The sequence below is a fragment of the Mirounga angustirostris genome, unplaced genomic scaffold (genome assembly GCF_029215605.1).
Source record: "Mirounga angustirostris isolate CCGP_5_RB_7025 unplaced genomic scaffold, mMirAng1.0.hap1 SCAF_11, whole genome shotgun sequence".
NCBI classification, from domain to species: domain Eukaryota; kingdom Metazoa; phylum Chordata; class Mammalia; order Carnivora; family Phocidae; genus Mirounga; species Mirounga angustirostris.
In genome coordinates, this window is record NW_026991719.1 from 25,961,496 (window position 1) to 25,980,982 (window position 19,487).

Sequence of the window (19,487 nt, forward strand, 5' to 3'; positions counted from 1 at the left end):
CTGCATCGGGCTCCCTGCTCCGCGGAAAGCCTGCTTCTCCCTCCCCCACTCCCCCTGCTTGTGTTCCCTCTCTCGCTTTGTCTCTCTCTCTCTGTCAAATAAATAAATAAAATCTTAAAAAAAAAAAAAGATGTGAACCCTGCTCAGAGAAATGAAAAAAAAAAATACATGGAATCTTGATGAGCACTGAGCAATGTATAGAGGTGTTGATTCGTTATATTATACACCTAAAACTAATATAACACTGTATGTTAATCATAGTTCCATTTTTAAAAAGTACATGGAGAAAAGACCGGCAATAAATTCATTCAAAAACGTTTCCTGAATATTTGGGGACTGAGGACAACTTTCTGCTTTGCTGTTATTCAGATTTTCTAGAACAAGCCGATACCACGTTTATAATGAATAAACATATTTTAAAAGAAAGATAAAAATAGAATTAGAATCCAGAAAAGGATATCTAAAATGAGCACAAGAAAAAGTGGATTAATGTATATGGACAAATCAAAATATACAGCCTGGGATGACAACAGGCAGAAAAGGAAACCATCTATTTTACATATAAGCAAACATGGACTTATTCATCTTGAATAAGAATTAAGAGTGGAAAGGCAAATTTCTGACAATCAGGAGGGGGAAAATGGTCCTTTCTGTGGTAGACAGAATACTGTCCACCACCACCCTCTTGCCCTGGCAAATATTCATATTTTGATGCCTGGAACTTGTGAATGTTCCTGTACAAGGCAAAAGGAACTTAGCAGATGTGATTACTTGAAGAATCTTAAGGTGAGCACGTTAGCCTCAATTATCCAGGTGGGCCCGATGGAGTCCTAAGGGTCCTTATAAGAGGGAAGCGGGAGGGGCAGGGCAGGCCAAGTTCCATTGATGGTCGTGGTCGCTTTGTTGTGCAGCCAGGAGCCCCGGCGTGTGGGTAGCTTCGAGAAGCTGTAAAGAGTAAGCAAACCATTTCTTCCCCTGTAACCTCCAGAAGGAACTCAGCCTTACCAACATGTCGATTTTAGCCCAGTGGGAATCATTTTGGACTTTTGACCTCCATAACCCTAAGATAATAGGTTTGTTTTATTTTAAGCTACTAATTCTGTGGCCATTCGTTACGTGAGCCGTAGCAAACTAGCATCCTGCCGTTGGTGCATTCATGCAGCTTCCATTGTAGCTGTGGACTCGGAGCTCCCCGTGGCATGAAACACACTGACGCGTTTGCATGAAACACCCCTCCCATCCGTCTACCCAGATCCTGTCTTGCTCTTTAAGAGTCATCTAAACCATCACTTCCTTTGGCATCTGCGCTGGGCTCCCCCACTGTCCACCACCTCCTAACCCATCTTTTAGCCCATATCACACTTGAGTTGCAATCACTGATAATTGTGTTTCTGTTTGTGCCACTTTGCCGACTTGCTGCCTAATAAGGGGCTTTGTCACTTGTCACCTAGTTACTTACTAGGTCTCCCCAACAATCTAGTAAGCTGGCGGAGAACAGGGCCTACTCCCCTGCCTGTGTGTGCACACACATGTGTCTTCCCTACCTGTGTTTAATGCACTGTTCCAACCCCCCCCCTCAAAATAGCATCAAAATAAGGCTCACTGGAAAAGATAAACCAGTCTCTTTTGTAACGAGTTATTTCTCAGTAAATAAGCAAAAAAAATATCCATGATATTTCATTATAATGTACTTTATTATACTAACATGTTAGAAGAAATTAAGCTCATTTATTCAGTTATTTTTCTCCTTGAGGAGGAACTCTCAATAGCACTTGATTCTAGTCAGAAGTAGTTGGTTTTCATACTGATGGTTTCTCACTTCGACCACCAGATGTATCCATTTGACATACGTTAACTGGGTGCCTACTATGTGTAAATAGTGTTTGAGACCTGGAGAAACAAATGAGTAAATCAAAGCTTATGTTCTTGGGAGGGGATGAAGACGTGCAAATATAATCAAGCGAAACAATGAAGAAAAAGATGATGTAGCGTGATGGTGAAGGGATTGAGTTCTTTTCCTTTGGAGAGGAAAACCAGTCTTTAATGAGAAAAAACATGGTGGTCAACAGGAGAGCAGGTGGTAGCACTTAAGGACCAGGACTTTGAATTTCAATAGAACTGGATTCAAATCCAAGTACACCACCCACTGTTAGCCCTACCACAAATTACTTAACTTCCCCGAGCCCAGCGGGCTCATCTCTGAAAAAAGGGATAATAGGCATTTGCCCTCATAGGTGGTGAGGATTCTGTAAGATAATTCGTGCAAAATACTTAACATGGTGCCAGACACATACCGAGCAATTAATAAGAGCAGCTATTACTTCCGTAAATTTAAAACTGAATAAAATATCTGAATAATCATTTCAAAACCAGGTTTCCTTACTCAAGATTATATGTTGTAAAACTTTAATTTATAAAAATAGTGACAAATGTAGAAGATGCTGTTTTGCTCCATCCGGATCACTGCTTCCGTATGAGGCTCTCCTTCCCCCAGCAACTACTTCCCACTTGGAGAATGTTGCCCTGAACTGAACTGCCTCAACTCAAGTTATGCCCCCTTCTGGCCAAGATGGAGAACCACAGCCAACCCTCTAATTTCAATTTGGATCCATTTTGAAGGGCCATCCCAGCTCCAGAGCTTCCTGAGATGGCCTGAGACCTCTGTGGAAACCTTTTCTGTTTCCTCACTCCCCAGGAAGCTACTGCCTCAGGCTTCATCTCCGTCACCTTCCCAAGGAAGCTCAATTAAGTCCAGCAACCATTGTATGGGCAAGGCCCTACTGGGGAGCATGGTTGGCAAACTTTGTCCGTAAGAGGACAGATAGTGTTTCAGACTCCTGTGGGCCATACTTTCTCTGTCGTGTTTATCCAGCTCTGCCATTCGAGTGTGAAAGCAGCCATTGACAATACATAAATGAATGGGTGTGGCTGAATTACAGTAAAGCCTGATTTTATGGACACTGAATTTGAGTATCTTAAGTCCACATGTCAAATACTTTTTGATGGTTTTTCCATTTTTATTTTTTTTTAAAGATTTTATTTATTTATTTGACAGAGAGAGACACAGCAAGAGAGGGAGCACAAGCAGGGGGAGTGGGAGAGGGAGAAGCAGGCTTCCTGTGGAACAGGGAGCCCGATGCGGGGCTTGATCCCAGGACCCTGGGATCATGACCTGAGCCAAAGGCAGTTGCTTAATGACTGAGCCACCCAGGTGCCCCGGTTTTTCCATTTTTAAATGATAGAAGAAATTCTGAGCTCATGGGGGTTCAAAAAGGGTGTAACTAGATTTATGGTGATCATTTTGCAATTGATACATTAACTCATGGTATACGCCTGAAACTAATGTAATGTTATGTCAATTATATCATAATTTTAAAAAATAGGCAGCAGACTAGATAAGGCCAGTGAGCCATGTTTTGCCATCCCTTAAGCGAGAAGAATGGGGTAGAGCAGTGAGGTGCTCATGAAGCTACCATTCTAGGGCATGAGTTGACAGAATTTGCTATGATGGTCCCCTAGGGCTTGTAACCTTGTTTGGAGGATGCAGAAGACCCCTTCCTGGCTCCAGAAGGGTCAAGAGAAAGTAGAGGAAAAAAATGATTGCGGGGGGGGAATTGACATTCATAACTTCTTTAGAAGCTTAGTACCACCAAGAAAATCATATGTAGCAAAATAAAAGGAATTATTTTAATATTCACGATGTGAGGGGTACCTGACTGGCTCAGTCGGTGGAGCATGCGACTCTTGGTCTCAGGGTTGTAAGTTCAAGCCCCAAGTTGGGTGGAGAGAGGACTTAAAAATAAGATCTTAAAAAGAAAAATTCATGATGTGATACTTTCCATTTAGAAAACTTCATCTTCACTAGTAAACAGAACTAGAAGGTTAGAGTGGCCATAGCTAAGTAATCATTAAAAAAATATAAAAAAAAAACCACAATTGCAATTTGCTACTCTTCGAATGTTTATAAAGAATATATAGATTTTAAATGATCTGATAAAGAATGGAGAAAAGAAATAGAAATAGAATTTCACAACGGTTGGAAACCGGTCTTTCTACCCAAACATAGCACCCTTCTATAGTCCATTCTTCTCAAGAAGAAACAACTTGGAGGAATTTATTTGCTTAACAAACATTAACTCTTGACCCTGAAACCTTTGGCTTTTTGTTTTCCCATGGTGTATGTTCTTGTTTGGCTTGGCTTCTTTTTAAACTTCTGTACTCCTTTAAATCATACCTTTTCTTCTTGGGTCGGTTTTATTTTTGCTTCGTTGCTGTACAACAACCATAAAGACTAATTTCAGGGCTCCTCTTTCCACACGCCTTCATCACATGTAATGGTTAAGATTTCCTCTGAATTCACACCTGACCTCCATCCAACCTTTACTTCTCTAGCTTTGGACTGCGCTTCACACCCAACTCCTGCACATTCTCGGACTCAATGAAGAAAGTGTTGCTCTAGCTTGGAGTAGTTGAGAGGCATCCTCTCTATGGATTCACGTTGCTATACTGAGAAATATGGAGACTAGGTGTGCTGATTTCACTTGATACCAGCTGTAATAGACAGTTAATGACTATGTCCTTGGCTTTGGAGGTCTCCAGATTCTTTTCTCTAGACACTTGGAGACTAATTTGATCCACACTTGTCATGATGAGTTCAGATGCCAGGATCTGGGTGGGAGAACTGTCGTGAAACTCAGTGTCCATAATGTACTGCTGGTATAACTCGGCCACCTTCTGCTCCAGGTATTCATTCAGCACTGCGTTAGACATAGGCTTCTGCATTTGCAGGCTGCTTTTCTCTTTGATGCTGGTTATTCTCCAGTAGGATGAATACCGCTGGATAGGTTTTGGGGGAAAGTAGCTGGGTTGAGGGGAAATGGAATCCTCCATGGGCAAAGGAATCTCAGATGATTTCAGCAAAGGGCCGTATTCAAAACTGCTCTGAGGGGGGAATTCTGTTGTCACTGAATTAATAGCCATCACCTGGTCCCCTGCAATATGTAAGTCATTGTAATTCTTGCAAATACTTTGGCAGGAAGGTGGGACCAAGTAGGTCTCTCGGCTGGAGTCTCTACATATTTCGACCGCAGCCACATTGGGACTTTCAAACACAGGGTTGGGGTTCGTCTGCAGCATTGTGGCTCTCGGATTTCTACTGTGTTGGCTCTCTCTTGAATGCACTGAAGAAATAAATTTGTCCGAGGATTTGCAGCTCACATACAGACTTCGGACTTGGGTTTCATCCACCGAGCAGTAGGAATGAGTAACAGATTTTGTCTCTTCTTCCTTCTCCTCAGCCACCTGCTCATTGTAAGATGAACAGCTCCAGTGGATGTCCTTCTGGTAGGCAAGTCCACTGAGATACCCTTCTGACAGCATTCTGGAAAGAGAGTTGATAAGTAACAATGGGGGAAATGAAGATTGGAATTGTAAAAATGAGCAGTTGGTGATAGCCAAAATAAAGGGGGGCACCCAGGTGGCTCAGATGGTTAAGCCTCTGCCTTCGGCACAGGTCATGATCCCAGGGTCCTGGGATCGAGCCCCGTGTTGGGCTCTCTGCTCAGCGGGGAGTCTGCTGCTCCCTCTGACCCATGCTCTTTTCTCCCTCTCTCTCTCCCTCATTTAATTTTTTTAAAAAATAGAGGACAACAAAGCAGGTGATTTCATTCATCTACCAAGCCATTAATAATGATGTGCATGCTGTGTACCAGGACTATGGCCTATGGTAGAGAGAAAAAGAGAACAGAGTTGTGTCGCAAGAAGGTTCTACTATGGGAGAAAAATTGGGTGCAGACAATTCCAATATTACATCACTGAAGATTCGAAGAGTGATGGACACTAAGGAAGCACAGAAGAGTCCCTAACACAGCCTGGGGCAAAGGCAGAGAAGTCACAGGATGTATCCTAGGGACAGTGACATTTCAGCTAAAGTGAAGACTGAGTGGGAGTTTCAGCCATACAGAGTTAAAAGAGAATATAGTGGCTTGGCTTATTCACCGTGTACCAAGATGCCGAACGTAAGTAGAAGGGGCTGGAAAAGACACGAATTGGGTGTCAGGCAGCAGTGCTTGCTCTCTACCCCAGAGAAAATGGGGAATGACTGAGAAGCTGGAAATTGGGGAAGTAACTAGTGGGTTATGGGGGTGGAAAAAACATCGCAGGAACTTACGGCAAATTCTGCTGAACGTAAGAACTGTGTCTTACTCATCGTCGCATTTATCCCTGGGGACTGGCACAAGTGTTTGCATTTTGGAGGGACTCAAAAGATTGTTGTGAAGAGCTTGAATTAAATAATCAACAATGGCAGGGAGGATAAAGAATTCACTACCAACCCACCACGAAGGCCCACGGAGCCTCCCTTCCTCTGCAGCCGGGGAGGCTTTCCCAGCTCTGTCCGGCCCGCTTCTCACTGTACAACATCCTAGAAATGTGTCTGTGCCCAGCAGATGGCTTTCCCTCTGCCCTAGCTAGCAGGGAGCTTTCCTGATCTGGGGCTGTGGCGCCACCGGCCTCCCCTCCTCCCCCTCAGCGGGTGTCCGTGGAATCTGGAGGGGCTAGAACAGGCTGGAAACAGGCACCTGTTCGTCTTTGGCTTTGAGGGCCAGGCTTTTCAAACACATCTATTAACTTAAGTCAGAAATTGGAAAGTCAAATGAGGGGACGCCTGGGTGGCTCAGTCAGTTAAGCATCTGCCTTCGGCTCAGGTCATGATCCCGGGGTCCTGGGATGGAGCCCCGCGTCGGGCTCCCTGCTCAGCAGGGGAGTCTGCTTCTCCCTCTCCCTCTGCCTGCTGTTCCCCCTGCTTGTGCTCGCTCCCTCTCTCTGTCTCTCTCTATCACAAATAACATCTTAAAAAAAAAAACAAAAACCCAGTGTTCAAAAAAAAAAAGGAAAAATCAAATTAGGAAATAATTTTATCTAAATAGAAGGGTCCTATTTGTACAGTTCAGCATCTAAATTCAATTACTTCCCAAGTGAATTTTTAATTGTATAAAGGTAATATTATAAACAGAAAAAAATAGTATAATTGTTTTAATTGTGTAAGAGTAATTTTTCAGTGTTGATTTTCTCTTTTAGAGCTATTTGGAGATAGATGCAGTAAATTTATCAATTAAGTATTTACTATTTTCTACTCAGTGTTACATACCATAAAGACACAAAATTAAGGGTTTTCAACACATCTGTGAGGTGATTCTTGTATGCTGGACACACTTAGGATAATGAAAATGTTTCCTGAGAAAACTTTCTAAGTGTAGTTCTTCCCTCAAACTGAACATCAATATGAAAAGACGGCTCTTACATTCTTGAAAAGCAGATCGTTGACAGAGCAAAGGACGTTATCATACAGGTCCAACAGAGTTCACGACTCGCCTGTGCCGCCCCACCCAGGCTGCAGCTAGGGGCTTCGGCCTTCAAGGTCTCAGAATACCATCCAAAAAACCAGAACAAAAATGAGGCTCTTTACTTCTGAGTTCCTAAATGGGCTTCTAGAACTCTTGGCAGATTTCCGTTTTAGAAAAAGGGCTTTTGAGAAAACGTAACTTGAGCTTTTAAACTTGAGAATCCAGAGCCCTAAAGGATCTAGGGCATAGTATTTACACATCAACAAGAGACTCCTGGATAGAAGTCCCCGTGGATGGAAGTGCTAGGACTCCAGCTAGGTTTGAGAAGCCAAGAAGAGAGGTCTGTGCCCTACCTCCCACATAAAATCCGAGGAAGCAGGAAGTCAAAGGAAATGCTCTCCTGCTCAGCCTGGTGTGGGAGAAGGAGAGCCAGCCACATGGATTGCTTAGGTGGACAGGCCTGAGGCTGCCTCATCAAGCTGGCTCACACACCCAGAGCCTCCAAACCTGGAGAAGACCTAGGTTGGGGGTGGGAAGATTGCAGACGTATCTATAGACTATTTCCCAGGGACCGGGTGAATAAGTTTCCATGGATGCCAATATGATGACACGTTGACCACCAAACCCGTCCCCCCCCCATATGCACAACTGACCCTATAGCTGGAATTGAGGGGAGCACTCAAGGAGGAAGGAGCCCTGAAGTGACTGAAGAAATCCTGATTAATTTAAAATGTTAATATTCATAAGAAAGGTGAGAACAGGAGAAGAGACAAGTGCAGTAACATTTCAGAAGCCAGAAAGTGGGAGACCAAGGGTTAATGTCTTTGGAGATGAGAAAACTGACTTTTAATAAGAACCATGGAAAACTCCAAGAGCCAGTTCGGGGGGCGGGGCGGGGGGGAACATGAGCTACTGTCAATATTCTCAAGGGGACAGAGTTGATGAAACTTCAATTAAAACTAAGAGGCTATAAATCTGGAAAACAGTATGGAGGTTCCTCAAAAAGTTGAAAATACAGCTACCATATGATCCAGCAATTGCACTACTGGGTATTTACCCCAAAGATACAAAAGTAGGGATCGGAAAGGGTACGTGCACCCCGATGTTTATAGCAGCAATGTCCACAATAGCCAAACTTTGGAAAGAGCCAAGATGTCCATCGACAGATGAGTGGAAAAAGAAGAGGTGGTATATATATACAATGGAATATTATGCAGCCATCAAAAGGAATGAGATCTTGCCATTTGCAACGACGTGGATGGAACTGGAGGGTATTATGTTGAGCGAAATAAGTCAATCAGAGAAAGACATGTATCATATGACCTCACTGATATGAGGAATTCTTAATCGCAGGAAACAAACTGAGGGTTGCTGGAGTGGGGGGTGGGGTGGGAGGGAGGGGTGACTGGGTGATAGACACTGGGGAGGGTATGTGCTCTGGTAAGCGCTGTGAATTGTGCAAGACTGTTGAATCACAGATCTGTACCTCTGAAACAAATAATGCAATATATGTTAAGAAAAAAGAAGAAGGTAGCAGGAGGGGAAGAATGAAGCAGGGGAAATCGGAGGGGTAGACAAACCACGAGAGACGATGGACTCTGAAAAACAAACTGAGGGTTCTAGAGGGGAGGGGGGTGGGAGGATGGGTTAGCCTGGTGATGGGTATTAAAGAGGGCACATTCTGCATGGAGCACTGGGTGTTATGCACAAACAATGAATCATGGAACACTACATCTAAAACTAATGATGTAATGTACGGGGATTAACATAAGAATTAAAAAAAAAACTAAGGCTATAAAAAAACCATTCTCAAGTCCTTAGAAATTAAAAATGTTAGTGAATTTTAAAGCTCAGTAGAAAGACTGAAAAGTAAAGTTGAGGCAAAATCCCATTTTGAAAGTAGAACAAAAATACAGGATGAAAAATAGTAAAGATAAAATTAGAAAACCAGTCCAGGAGATTCATTATCTGAGCAATAGAAGGCTCAGAAAGAAGACAGAGAATATAGGGGAGAAATTTAAACATAGTATTTCCCAAAACTGAAGGACATGTTTCCAGAATACTGGGTCAATGCCCACTTTTTTTAATATGTCCCCCCTTGTTACTGTAAAAAGAGCACTTGGGACAAAGAGAAAACATTATACATTTTCAGAGAGAAAAAAGAATATGAGAACCAGAATGTTTTAAACTTCTCCAAAGCAACATGAGAAGCAAGAAGATTATGTAATGATGTTTAAAAATTTTTGAATGAAATTTATATTCAACCTGGAATTTAATGACCAAATCATCAATCAAGTATGAGGATAAAATAGAGATATTTTTTAAGTCACACGTCTCAAATAGCTCATCTCCCAGGCACCTTTCTCAGGAAGTCAGTGGAAGATGGGATCTATAGAAAGGAGTAAGTATTAAAGGCTCAAAAGGCAACTTGGCTGGTTGGAACAGATCAGAAGGCTTCTGGAGACGAAGATGAAATTGAAGACCACTTCAGAAGTCTGAGCACCGTGAAGTAAGATTTATGTAATTGACTATGGACTTGGGGGTGAATTAGGAAAAGCGAAGCAAATGAAAAATTTCAACCAGCGCTGTCCAACAGAACTTTCTGAAATGATGCAATGATCTCTATCTGTGCTGTCCAAAATGTTAAGTGGTAGCCACATGTGGTTAGCAGGCCCTTGAAATGTAGCTAATGAAATGGAATTTTAATTTTATTTAAATTAATTTAAAACACCAGATGGCACTCTATTGGACAGCACAGGCTTAGAAGATAGTGAAGGTGATAACCTAAAACTTTCAAATACTCAAGACAGGCAATTATAATTGCAATTTAAAGTCTACCAGATGATCACTGTCATTCACTGTCATCGCAATAATTCTAGAGTAACATCTGATTAATTCATCTCTGTACTCCTTTCAAGGAGTGTTGGAGAGGGGTTACCAAAAGCTAGTGAACCAAGGGCATAAATTTTGAGCTATTTGGTGATGATCTATGGGACCCTAATCTGAGACACTTTGTCTTTAGCTATTTTGAAACCAAGATTATATGACACTTCCTTTTAATTTTTTTTTTCCCATTACTATTTGGGGAAGTCTAGAATCCCTGTGTGAGTAGTTCAAGGAAATTTTTTAAAGCTATTTTTGTTTTAATAGTGTAGTTTCTTAGGTTGTCTCTGAGGTGATGAAAGTGCCATCTAATACAGATTTCTCTGGTGATGGAAATGTGAAATATCTGTGCTGTTTGATATGATAGCCGAGAGCCACGTAGAAGTAGTGAGGGCGTGAAACGTGGCTAGTGTGACAGACCATTTCCTTTCATTTAAATTGCCGCATTTGGCTACCATATCACGCTCCACAGATCTAGGCAATTATAAACTCCAGCTCATAATTAAGAAAAAGTTGTGCACAAAAAAAAAAAAGTGGTTTACTACATGGTCGAGTTGGACATAGTTTTCTATTTTTTTTTTAATTAACACATGATGTATTATTTCAGGGGTACAGGTCTGTGATTCATCAGTCTTACGCAATTCACAGCGCTCACCATAGCACATACCCTCCCCAATTGGACATAGTTTTCGATAGTCACAACACTATATAAAACGGTGAAAATTAATCTAACCAAATGTGAGGTATAGTCACAGGATGATGAAGTCAGGAGACAAGGATAGTACTTTATCACGTAGAGTAATGTAATAGCAATAAAAATTGTCTTAGGCATTTGCCTCTGTGTCCAGATTGGGTGGCCAGCCAGTGTAGACAAAGGAACACTGACTTAGCATGTGCTTGGTGTATGTACTTGGTAGAAGCCTGGGGAGGGGAATAAAAAAATTATCATCTCGTTGGTGACAAGGCAATAAATAAGGCCCCAAAGTGAAAAATACAAAAGTTGGAGGTAAATACTAAATAATTAATAAAAAGGAGATAAAAGTAGTTGCTTTTGAAAAAGAGGGGCGGGGACTGCTGTTTTGCCTAACAAACCTCTTAGGATCATTTGACCCAAATTATGTTCATGTAGAATTTAGATTCAATTCTTAATTAAAATAAAAACGAAATAGAACTATTTTTAAAGTAAGAGGGAGAAAAAAAAAAAGGCTGGCCCTTCATATACAGCTGAGTTTGTGGTTAAAGATATAACACATTTTTTTTGAGAGAGCGAGTGAGAAAGAGCGTGCAAACAGGGTGGGGAAGCATAGGGAGGGTAGGGGAGAAGGGAGCAGAGGGAGAGAGAGAGAATCTTAAGCAGGCTCCATGCCCAGTGCAGAGCTGGACCTGGGGCTCGATCTCACGACCCTGATATCATGACCTGAAATGAAATCAAGAGTCAGGTGCTTAACCAACTGAGCCACCGAGGCTCCCCAAAGATAGAACATATTCTAAGGGTGAAGAAGAGACAGAAAAATCACTGTGCAAAAAGTAAACTTTTATTTGGCCCTAAAGAACAAGAAGGATTTGAACAGGCATGAGAAAAAGGAAGAATTCTTGCAGAGAGAGGGGAAGTCAACAGAAGTAAAGAGACTTGTGTTGTCATTCTCCTGTCGTCAGTAACAGACACCAGTCTGGGTGGGATACGAGTGTTATTTCTCAAAGTCATGGTCACCTAAGGCTTTTACTAAAATTTCACAATCCTTCTTTATTAGCCATTGTTGCCATTTAGCCCTATCCCAAATCTCTCACTGTGTGTCCTGCTTCTTTTCGCACCAAATAATCGGCCCTAATGGAGTCTTCTCTCATTTTATGTGAATAACGTTTATGAGCACTCTGAGATCATCTCCACTCCTTCAAAAAAATGATGGAAGAGAGTCTAGGATTTGGCTTGGAATAATGGGCCATTTGCACTATTTGTCATCAGCTGAGAGCTTTGTTGGTAACTTGATTCTGATGGAACGAGAACCCTACCATTCTGATGTGTGGAGCCCAAGGCAGGCCACTAAAGCAGAAAGTAGTAAGTCCGGTGATGGAAAAGCAGAAAATATATCCTAATTTCTAGGAAGAGATAGGCTCATGGCTAAAGGAAAAGATTGCTCGGAGGGAGGAGCATTTGGGGAAGTAAGTTGGGTCATGTGAGGCTGAGGACATCAGGGTACCCTGCAGGCCATACAAAGCTCTGGAAGGTAACCAAGCTGATACAGGACGTGATGCCATCTCTCAGTAAAGTACAAGACCAACTTCAGCAAGGTGAGATTGGAGTTAGGACCCCAGTGAGGAGGCGGCTGGATTCATTCCCAGTGGAGGGAATTGGGACAGGAACCTGGGAGCAAGGTAGCAGAAGAGGAAGAGAAGGAATGACCTTGAGAGACCAAGACTCATGGACATGGAAATGAAGGAGAGAGAGGAGCCAAAAATAACCGAGTCTGGACCTGCTGGGGAAATGGTACCAGCACTGACCGAAATGGGGAGATCTGGAGAAAGGGCTGGAAAAGGAGCTAACGGGTTTAGTTGAGTTCTCTTGAGTCTCATGTGAGATGAACCTTCTGGGGGCAAGTGTCTAATTGTGCATTGGAGATTCGGGCAGGGAGCCCACTAGAGAGGCTGCTCACAGTCCACAGTGAAATCATCTTCCAGGTGTGTGCAGCAGGAATTTATACTGAGAGCTAGCGGAGCTTGTAGTAATTTCTAGGGGAAGCCAGCCTTGCATAGTCCAAGGAGGAATGAGCCACAGCCAGAGCGGTAGCATCGGTAGCTTTGCAAAAATGACAAGAACTTCAAATATACTGGGCAACTCATATTTTTAAAATCTACATTCAAAGGTAAAGTTTCATCATATATTCGGACTAAGGCAAAAAAAAAAAAAAAAATTCTTGAACCAGTCGTCAGGAGACCAGAATTTTAGTCTTGTTAATGACAAGTCAATAAAATAGCTCACATCAGTGCTAGCTACAACCCCCATCCTATCCTAAGTGCTTTTTACGTACTAGATCACTGGATTCCCCACGAAGACTCTAAGATGGAGGTACTATTACTCTGCTCATTACGTAGAAGTCAAAATTAGTATGTCCAAAGCCAGCCGACATTCGAACACGGGCAGTCAGGAAACGGAGCCCACACTCACATGTCGCTTCACTCCTTAGAGACTCAACTTCTGAGCTGGAAATGAAGACTGTAGGATGAAATTATCGGTTGAGTCCCCTCAGACTTTAATACTGCGTGAGTTTGCAAGCATAAAGAGTGTTAAGCGGGCGTTACTCAGAATCGAAAGCAGTTTCTGAAAACTAGCAGCAGAGGGCAGCAGAGAGCAGGCTAAAGCAGCTTTTGAAAGCTTGCTCTAAAGCTATGCCGAGGAATATTGGGTGAAATTTATGAACAAAAATTATACATGTATTAACCCATTTAATATTCATAAAACCCTTTAATGTACCATTAGAGTAAAAAGAATGCTGCATATCCTGACATCCTAAAATTTAAAAATAGAGAAATAATGTTATTTGGGTTGATTTTAATTGTTAGCATTTTTAAAAATTTCAGTGATTATTTGTGAAATTCTTATGACCTTAATCTCTTCACAGATATTGTAAAAGGTATACTTCAGACAAATATTAAGACATGCATTAGAGTAAATGTCATCTGAGACCCTGAAATGTAAGCCAATGGATTATTTTAATTGTTCCAAGATAGTTTATCACTTGAATTTTTGTTTCAAAAATTTTTGAATCAAAAATTCAAAAAATATCTTCAGAGAAGATATATAGGTATATTTAGAATTGCCCATAACTAAGTGTGAAGGAAAAGACATCCAAGGACATTTGCAGATGAGATGTTCCAGGCAAATTTAGTCTACATTAATCATTACCAGACAGGGGAATACCAAAATTAACCTTAGGTCCAAATTCACATCTTAGAACTCTGTGCTAAAGTGCAGAACCCTGTTAAATCATTGACTGGGATTTCAGAAGAAATGGCAATACAAATTCTCCCTTCTTCGCTAGCATTTACATCGTTTCTCCAAAAACTCTTGTTATACTCTGTACATAGAAATACTTTTCATTTATGGCCAAACAAAACAAGCATGCATTAAGAACTCTCTAACAGGGAACATTTGGAAAAACCTAAGTTAGGGATCAGCAAATTTTTTTTTTATAAAAAGTATATTTAGTATTTTAAGTGTGTGCCCCTGCTAGTCTGCATCATAGCAGGAAAGCAGCCGTAGACCATATGTAAACAAATGGATGTGGCTATGCTCCAATAAAACTTCATTTAGAAAACCAGGCAAAGGGCCAATTTGATTCATGAGCCGCTGTTTGCCTCCCCTTGACCTAGGTCACAAAGCAGTTGCAGTAGTGGGATAGAGCATAATAATAATAATCGTAGTTGTGTCGGGTGCTTGCCATGCATTCTGCCTCATTTTTCAATAACACTGCATGTTAGCTATCACCGTAATTTGGATTTTCCCAGCTAGAAAGCCAAGGTTGATATTGGACCCATGACTTTCCCAAGGACACAAAGCAACTAAGTGCTGGAGGCAAGATTCAAGTCCAAATGGATGAACCCCAAAGCGTGTGGTCTGTTGGTAAAATATATCCCACTGCTGCCATGTTCAGAGCAGTTAACATCAAGCAGTCATGACAAGCAGTGAGTCCTTCGAGGAGAAGGGGGTCCACCCTGAGTCCGTTTACTAACAACAGCACTTGGGAATAAAGGAAGGAAGGTACAGGCAAGTACAGAAAGAAAACTCCAAGAAGACAGCCAGTGCCCACCCCAGAGGAGTGGTCCAGAGGGCTACACACATGTCCCAATTTTGTATCAATGCCAGTATGTCTTTGAGGTATTCAAATAATTCACCCTCTCTGGCCTTTTAATCATACCATGTGAACATTTTCCGTAACCACGCCCACTGGCAATGGCCTGACATCATCGCGCCCTTAATGTTAAAACCACAGAGTACTTTAATATTACAGATGCACTGTTGAACTATCAGCAGCACCCCGTGACCTCCGGGTTCAAGTCCATACACGTGAGGCCCTCGTGATCCATGGTCTTTGTCTGTCTTCCCAACCTCCTCTCTGCCTGTTCCCCGCAAGACTCGGGACCCCAGCCGTGCCCAACTGCTCCCTGTTCTCGGCACCTCATGCCTGTCCCAGGCCTTCGTGCATTTTTATTTCTGTCCTGAGAGCCCTGCTTCCCTATCCATCCCCTGTTTCACCCTTCACATCTCCTCAAGCCACAGTTCCGAGCCCCTGGCCATCCCTTCAGCATCCTTGCCCCAAAATGAGAGGTCTGGCTTATTCTGTCCCTACCCCTAAGATATTTTTCAGGATTGCATGGAATTTGAGCAAAATCAGTTGAAACTTAAAGAAATCAGTGAAATGAATCATTGGGAAAGTCCTTTGAATAAAGGAGTAACTAGCAATAGCAAAAGGAAAGCAAGAAGTGGGGGCATTGGTGGGAAGTGGGGAAATTGGGGGTGATATGTCTGAGGGGCTGGGTTGAGAGGGGTGCAAAGAGGCCTCCAGAGCCACGTGGAGGAGGCAGGATGGGGCCAGCTCCTGGCATCCTAGGAAACAAAGGCAGGAAAATGCTGTTTGATGTTTCTGAGATCCTGGGCCCGGCTAGCTGGGGTGCAGTTTGGTTCCCACCTCTTGTCAGGATATCCGCTTAAATAGATCTGCCTTTTAACAGGCACAAAATAATATGTCTACAGGCACGTCTTAGGTTAGCAAATCTTTTCTCAAAGCGGACACTGAGATTTTTCTTGCTTTTTTACTGTGTGTCATCCCAGTACGTATGTCCATGAGCATTTCCTTAGGCCAGATTTGGAGAAGGCGAATTACTACCTCACACCCCTTGCAAACTGCCTTTCAAGGAGCTTGGGCCAATTCTCTCACCAGCAACACGGGAAATTAACTGTTTCCACTGACATTCTTCAGCACAGTCTTATTTTTTAATTTGCCAATCAGATGAGCAGATTTATTCTTGCCTCAAATTCGAGGATAAAGCACTGTCTTGTGAAGACTATGTGTAAGTGACCTATCAGAGATATTTTTTAATACCCCCCAATCCTCAAAATACTCCATTTCATCTCTTCATCTACTTTTTTCCTCTAATCTAAATCCTGCATTCCATAATTCCGGTTTTCGTTTTTGTTTTTGTTTTTATTAAGATCTCAATTTCTGGGTCTTGTGACTAAACTACCAAAAGGTTATCGCTGAAAACCTTGATTTTTATTTTGTTCATAATCTATTATGGAACCAAATCTATATTACACTTTTTTTCATCATGAGAAGTAAATCTATGTTTCATGTTTTGTTTTTTAGCGAGTGATGCAAGAACTTTACCCAAAACAAGGTTTCTTTAGGAGGGATCTCCCCATCTAAAAAAAGCTTCTGCAGTTTCCTTACTATTGTCTTTGAAAGCACATGTTTTCTAGAGCTAGAAACGAGCGTTCCCTTCACCATATACCCTGCTTTATATTCCTCTTATTTCATCTTTGGTGGCATCTGTCAGCAGATGCTCTGAAGTATCACTCATCAATATATCAAGTCTTATTACAAAAGAAATAGTTTGGGATTATCTCTTCTATCAAACATGAAGTGATTCTTGATTTCTGAAAGTCTAATTTGATGGCTAAGAAAATATAAGTCAAAAGGCCTCTCTTTTCCGTATTAACATCAGCAGGTAAATTTTCTGTTCAGTTCAGACCAAAGGTAACAGCAACTTCCAAGGGCTCTATCTGGATATGTCCGTTTCCTTATTATGGAAACTGTAAATTTTGGTGCAGAAAATTTGTAAATACACTTTTGTCATAGTTTGGATTTTCTTCATATTCAGTCTTGACATCTCACAAACGAAAAAATTAAAGCTTATCACTTTCTTGAATTTGACATAAAATGAGAGGAATAGAGAAATAAAAAAAGTGATCATAATAGTATTGACTGATGTTACATTTCTTTGGTGTTACAGTTGATAATCATTGTTCATTATATTGCTAATTACCTCCATTGCCATTAACACTTATTTAATCGTAGTCCTATCAACAAAATGCGGTACAATATACTCGATTACGTTCTAAACTAAGAAAATCAAATCGTGAAGAACGTGTGGATAATTGGAGAAATTTAAATATGGATCATATATTAGATAATAGTAACATATTGATGTTAAATTTCCTTAGCACTGTAATTATGTAGAAGACTGCCCTTTTTCTTAGGAGATAAATGCTCAAGAATCTGGGGGTGACATGTGTCCTAAAGTCACCAAAGAAACTGTGTCTATATTTGTGTGTGTGTGTATGTGTGTGTGTGAGGAGAGAGCAAGATAGTGAGAAGGTCAATATGGCAACAGGCTACAGCTGATTAACCTCCATGATGGAAATATGGGTGTTCATTGTACTATTCTTTCCATTTTAGTATAGGTTTGAAACTTTGCAAAACAAAAACTGGGAGGAAAATAACTCTGTTGAGTTAATGAAGGCAAATTTATATTCTGTCATGTTTGTGAAGAGCTTAGAGGGACAATACCTTATATATCTGAAGTAATCATTAGGCATGTGATTAGGAATGTTTCAGTAACTTGAAATAGCTACTGAAACACAGCTGTGCTGTGAGATAACAGGATTAGTGCACTACCTTTGTGCATCCCCTAAATGACCATTCTCATGTGAATTGAAAATACTCTCCACTCTGCCGAGAAGCTTCTCAAGCTCCAAAACACACGGTTACTGCACTGCCCTACAAAAGAAACGATGCAAAAATATCAGTCTGAATATTCTGGCCAAGTCAGGTCTACATTGAAGCACAGAAGAAAGGGATGTTTGAGCAGATCTACAGAGAATTCAGACAAAAGCCCACCTGGATGCAGTCTCTCCTACCAACAGGTAGACTTGCCCATGGTCAGCCGGATGGCAATTTGAAAAGCAACAGCGCGGGAGGTCACATTCGCTTTGAGTCGGCCCTGCCACACAGCAAAACACTTACCTCAAGCTCTTGGAATGAATAATTGAGGGTCAAAGCCGGTTGGAACTTACTGTAATGGTACTCATCTCAAAAACTCGACCAGTGTAACTCAGTTCTAGAATTGTGCTGTCCCTGCCAAACTGTGGTCAGGTTTTTAAGCCCTTCTTTTCAAAACATAGAAGCTAAATCTGTGCAGCAGTTAATGCACGAGGGCTGCATCAGTCACACAACTAGTTCTGGATCCCACCCGTCCAAATTGTTAGGTCAAAAAAAATCCCCCAGAAATGCCCAAACGGTGAGCACGGGGAGCTCAGAGAAAGGAGTGTTTGACTTAATTGCCCTTTCTCGTCCCGCTCTCTGGAATGCTCGCTTCAACTCCCGCTCACCCCTGATTCGGTCAGCTAGAAAAGCATCTGAGATGTTACGATTGCATCTGGCTTCTGATGAGAACAGACTAAAAAGGTGAGAAGAGAGATGACCGAAGGGGTAGCACTAAGAGGGCCTGTTGCCTCCTTTGTCTTACCTTCACTAACCAATCTGCTCCTTTCGTCCGGAAGAAACAGCAGTCAACCATATAGAGAAGAATGAGCCAGCCAGGGCTTTCTTCAGAAATGTTGGCAAGCCTTCCACTGGTAAGACCAAGAAACTAAGCTGCTCATGGCCTGGCCATTCTTCTTATAACTGATCCCATGGAAAGAGTTGTGTTTGCTCGAGTCTGATTTGTGCTCAAGAACAGTGGGAAGTCCCAGGAAGGGGGGAGGTAATAACTGGCAAACCCACATCGAGCCACAGAATGGTGTTTCTTCCCCTTTTGTGCAAAATGAAACCGATCTATGAAACTGTCTCTTGTTAAAAGAGTTGATTGCCACACTTTATATAAGAACTCTATCAACATAAGTTTACTCCTCTAACAGTAAATTCTCTGGGATCCCTTTACCAAAAGGGAGCCAGCATCAGATAGCATTTAGAAAATTCTCAGTTTCTTCGGGGATCTATAATTTTTGAGAAGTATTCTCAGATTTGTACTCACAAATTTAAAAAATGCAAATGAAAACTGTTTGCTCTCTCAAATTAACCAAGGTAAAAAAAAAAAATGTGGTAACACCCTGAGTGGGCAAAATTATGGAGAAACAGGCACTCTCCTATGTTAGTGGTGAGATTGTAGACATTTCTAAAGGGCCATTTCCCAGTATCTGTTGACTTTTTTTCCCAAAAATTTTAAATATTCATACCCTCTGACCCAACAATTTTATATGTATAA

At 41.6% G+C, this 19,487-nt stretch overlaps 1 protein-coding gene across 1 annotated transcript; it reads right to left on the reverse strand.

The window, feature by feature from the left end:
• Positions 1-1,710: 1,710 nt before the first annotated feature.
• Positions 1,711-18,900, reverse strand: TASL (TLR adaptor interacting with endolysosomal SLC15A4). The gene is made up of 2 exons (XM_064573895.1): positions 18,750-18,900; positions 1,711-5,380 (listed from the first exon to the last, which is right to left on the reverse strand). Exon 2 carries the CDS (start codon positions 5,377-5,379, stop codon positions 4,486-4,488), a length of 894 nt encoding a protein of 297 aa, XP_064429965.1. The 5' UTR covers position 5,380; positions 18,750-18,900; the 3' UTR covers positions 1,711-4,485.
• Between the last annotated feature and the right edge of the window lie 587 nt (positions 18,901-19,487).